A 3,564-nucleotide genomic window follows, 5' to 3' on the forward strand; every position below is an offset into this window, starting at 1 on the left:
GCCTTTTTTAATCCGAGCGCGTGGTGGGTTCCGCCATCTGCTTCCAGAACCCCGCCCGTCCACATCCAACCACCTCCTCGGCGACCAAAACCCTAGCACACCATGGTCGGCGGCTTCCCAAACAAGGGCAAGGGCCCGCTCTACCCCCGCGCCATCTCCCCGCCACCGTCTTCCCACCGGCCTCGCCAGCGCGTGAGTGTCCCGGTGCACCAAGCGCGGTGGCACTAGGAGCACTGTGTGTCCCTCCCTTACCCCGATGTCACGCTGCCACACGACTGACATCTAGATCTCGAGAGGATTCCGGTGCTGGTCGTGCCGCGGTCGGCGCGGGTGCATGCGGAGGAGGTGAGCTGCCGTCGGCGTCTGTTGACGACGGAGCAGCGGCGAGACCCTGCGTACGCGGCCGACTCCCCTAACTGGGAGGTGTGGTTCGCAGTGGAGCACGAGGCGCATCGCCATCGTGGCGTGCGCGAAGTGCAGCCAGGAGGCCCTCCGCCGCCCCCTCCCGTCGTAAGCGACGAGGACCAAGAGGCTGAGGCCGCCTACCAGGCGTCGCTCGCAGCTGTCCTCCGCGACAGCGAGGAGGAAGCGCGACGTAGGGCCGACGAGGAGGCGGTGTACCAACAGCAGCTCGCGGAGGCCATCGCGCTGTCGGACGCCGGCGAATGCGTCGTGCCACCTCCGCCGAAGCACGAGCCCATGGAGCCGCGGGAGGTCTACCAATGGACCGGCATCGTCCAGGAGTTCGTCACGGTGCCGCCCATCTGGCTGGGCGCGACACCGCAGCAGGAGCAAGCCTACCTCGAGCACTGGAGGTCGCAACACCTGCTGGCGGAGCGCGCCGAAGGCCTGCGGCTTATGGAGGTGGGGAAGGAGGCGGAGGATCCAAAACACTCTCATATTCATGAAAACATAATAGGTTCGGATCTGAAATCACGATACTCGGGCCCTAGTGACAAGCATTAAGCATAGCAAAGTCATAGCAACATCAATCTCAGAACATAGTGGATACTAGGGATCAAGTCAAATCAAAACAACTCGATTACATGATCAATCTCATCCAATCCCACCATCGTCCAGCAAGCCTACAAAGGAATCACTCACTCCCGTTGGTGAGCATCATGATGGTGTTGATGAAGAAGGGTTGATGATGACGATGCGACGAATCCCCCTCTCTAGAGCCCCAAACAAACTTCAGATCAGCCCTCCCGAGGAAGAACAGGAGGCGGCGGCAGCTCCAACTCATAAAACGTGATGAAAACTTATCTCCTATTTTTCTCTCCGTAATTGTGAATTTATAGGGCTGGAATTAGGGTTGGAGGAGACACGAGGTGGCCCCAAGCCATCAGGGTGCGTTCACGGGGGTGGGCACGCCCTGTTGGCTTGGCACCAACAGGTGGCCCCCCTCTGGTAGGTCTTCGCTCTAATAATTCTTATATTTTAAAAAAAAACCACAAAAATTAACTAATTGATTACTAACTAATTCTTCAAAACACACATTATGCCTCTTCATTCATTCTTATAGAATGAAGATGGAGGGAAAGAAGATGGCGGAAAAGAGTGGGGGGGGGGGGGAGAATGGAGGGAAAGGATTGGCGGGAACAGATAGAGAGAAAGGGTAGCGGGTTAAAATTACAGTTTAAAATATGATTGACGCATGGTTCATGGAGCTGTCGAGTTCCCCAAAGCCGACAGAAACTAATTGATTACGACGAAACTAACTCGTGCTGATTGGCTTAGCTAAAACCTACAACAGGCCATGCTTGAGTCCGAGCGACCAATCGGCTTCGTCAAAACCGATTGGCTTCTAATCTGCTCCGTCGAAACCGGTTGGCCTCTAACCGGCTCGCCAACACAAACTATATGCAATCGGCTTTGAAAATTCAAATTCACACATTATTTTGTTGAATCAAATAAAAAACGAATTATTTAAAAAAACAGGCTTTTGAAAAGCCAGTTTTTTATCCAAATTTTTGAAAAGCGAGTGGTCGCTGGTGCTAGCGTTTGGGCCCTGAACGGAACGCGCGTGGGCCCCACGGCGCGTGCCGGCTCAGGGGTGCATCCGTTGCTTGCTTCCTTCCTTCCCGTCGACTCTTTCTCGGGACGAGGCGAGGGGGAGGCCAACGGTACACTCCAAAACGCAGCTGCTGCCTAGACCTGAACTGAACTGACCTGACCGCCCGCCGCGGCCCTCCCGAACGTTCGAATCCAACGGCTACTTTGACCCCCGCCGCCTACATAAGCCCCGCCCCTCCGCCGTACCCTTCCTCCCCACACCCACCATCACCACACCACCTGCCTCCTCCCTCCAGCTCGCCACCTCAGACCGCCGTCGATCCACCCATCCCGGCCTCCTCCGATGGCGTCCAGGCCGCTCGTCCTCCCCTGCTCCCTCGTCGCCGTCCTCGTCCTCGCCCTCGCGGCCGGCTCCGAGGCGAGGGACCACGTCGTTGGCGGCGGGGCCAACGGCGCGTGGAAGGTGCCGCCCCCGGCGCAGCACGAGGCGCTCAACGAGTGGGCGCAGAAAACCCGCTTCCACGTCGGCGACAACCTCGGTAACGAAACCGCAGATCCTTTTTTTCATCGCCTGATTCGTTATCTTGCTCCTTGATCCGTTTTCGCTGTTGAACCCTGATGACTGATGACGACGATGGTCTCTCTTCTCTCGGATCCGATCGAACGCAGTGTTCAAGTTCGACGCGGCGGCGGACTCGGTGCTGGAGGTGACCCGGGCCGACTACGACCGGTGCAACACGGCCAGCCCCATCGCCACCTACAAGGCCAGCGCCGCCACCGTGCCGCTGCCGCCCAAGGGCGAGCGCTTCCGCCACTTCATCAGCGGCGCGCCCGGCAATTGCCAGAAGGGCGAGCGCGTCATCGTCCTCGTCATGTCCGAGAACCACGGACGCCGGGTCGTGCCGCCTGCCGCGCCGGCACCCGCTCACTCCCCATCGTCCTCCTCCGAGGGGCTCGTGGAGGCGCCCGCCCACGCGCCCGCGCCGGCTCCGACCACCGGCGCCGCGTGGAGGACGGCGTCCGGCGGCGGCTCCGTCGTCCTCGGCGCTCTCCTCGGAGCTCTGCTCGTCGTTGGGTTCTGAGCAGGTTCCTGTCGTTGTTTTAGGAGCTTAGGGTGGATTCTTTGATTAGGCTCTAGTTCATTTGGACGTTATTAAGATTAGAGGACAGACAGATGTGCTTCTTCTGTCTGTAGAAGAAGAAGATAGTTTCTTTCCGGCGAAAAATCATCGAGCATAAATGGCAATGGATTTGATTGGATCTGATATGAGGTTTCAAGATTTCTTAACTTGGGTGTGCTGTTTATTTTCGACTTTTCGTGATACGGATCTGATAGTTTCTTTCCGGTGACACGGATCCTTATTTTGCGGTGTAAATAATTTCTCATTACGAAGTCTAACCCCGAATGCACTGCGATGCGAGGGGGTGCTACGATCATAGACAGCCAACTTATGACCAACTTTATTTTGCGAACGTCCGGGGAAGTGGTCAAAATATTACTCCCTCCGTTCCTAAATACTTCATCCGTTCTTAAATATAAGACCTTTT

The 3,564-nt window shown here is 57.0% G+C and overlaps 1 protein-coding gene across 1 annotated transcript; it reads left to right on the forward strand.

The window, feature by feature from the left end:
- The first annotated feature begins 2,257 nt into the window (after window positions 1–2,257).
- On the forward strand, window positions 2,258–3,281 carry LOC123417875 (early nodulin-like protein 1). The gene is made up of 2 exons (XM_045106930.1): window positions 2,258–2,555; window positions 2,686–3,281. Exons 1-2 carry the CDS (start codon window positions 2,360–2,362, stop codon window positions 3,096–3,098), a joined length of 609 nt encoding a protein of 202 aa, XP_044962865.1. The 5' UTR covers window positions 2,258–2,359; the 3' UTR covers window positions 3,099–3,281.
- The last annotated feature ends 283 nt before the right edge of the window (window positions 3,282–3,564 follow it).

The sequence above is a fragment of the Hordeum vulgare genome, chromosome 1H (assembly GCF_904849725.1).
Source record: "Hordeum vulgare subsp. vulgare chromosome 1H, MorexV3_pseudomolecules_assembly, whole genome shotgun sequence".
Taxonomy (NCBI): domain Eukaryota; kingdom Viridiplantae; phylum Streptophyta; class Magnoliopsida; order Poales; family Poaceae; genus Hordeum; species Hordeum vulgare.

Excerpts from the sequence above, each read along its gene's own strand:
- LOC123417875 (XM_045106930.1), top strand. The coding sequence starts at position 2,360 with ATGGCGTCCAGGCCGCTCGTCCTCCCCTGCTCCCTCGTCGCCGTCCTC. Across the intron at positions 2,556-2,685 it reads CCACGTCGGCGACAACCTCG|TGTTCAAGTTCGACGCGGCG; the intron begins GTAACGAAACCG and ends GATCGAACGCAG.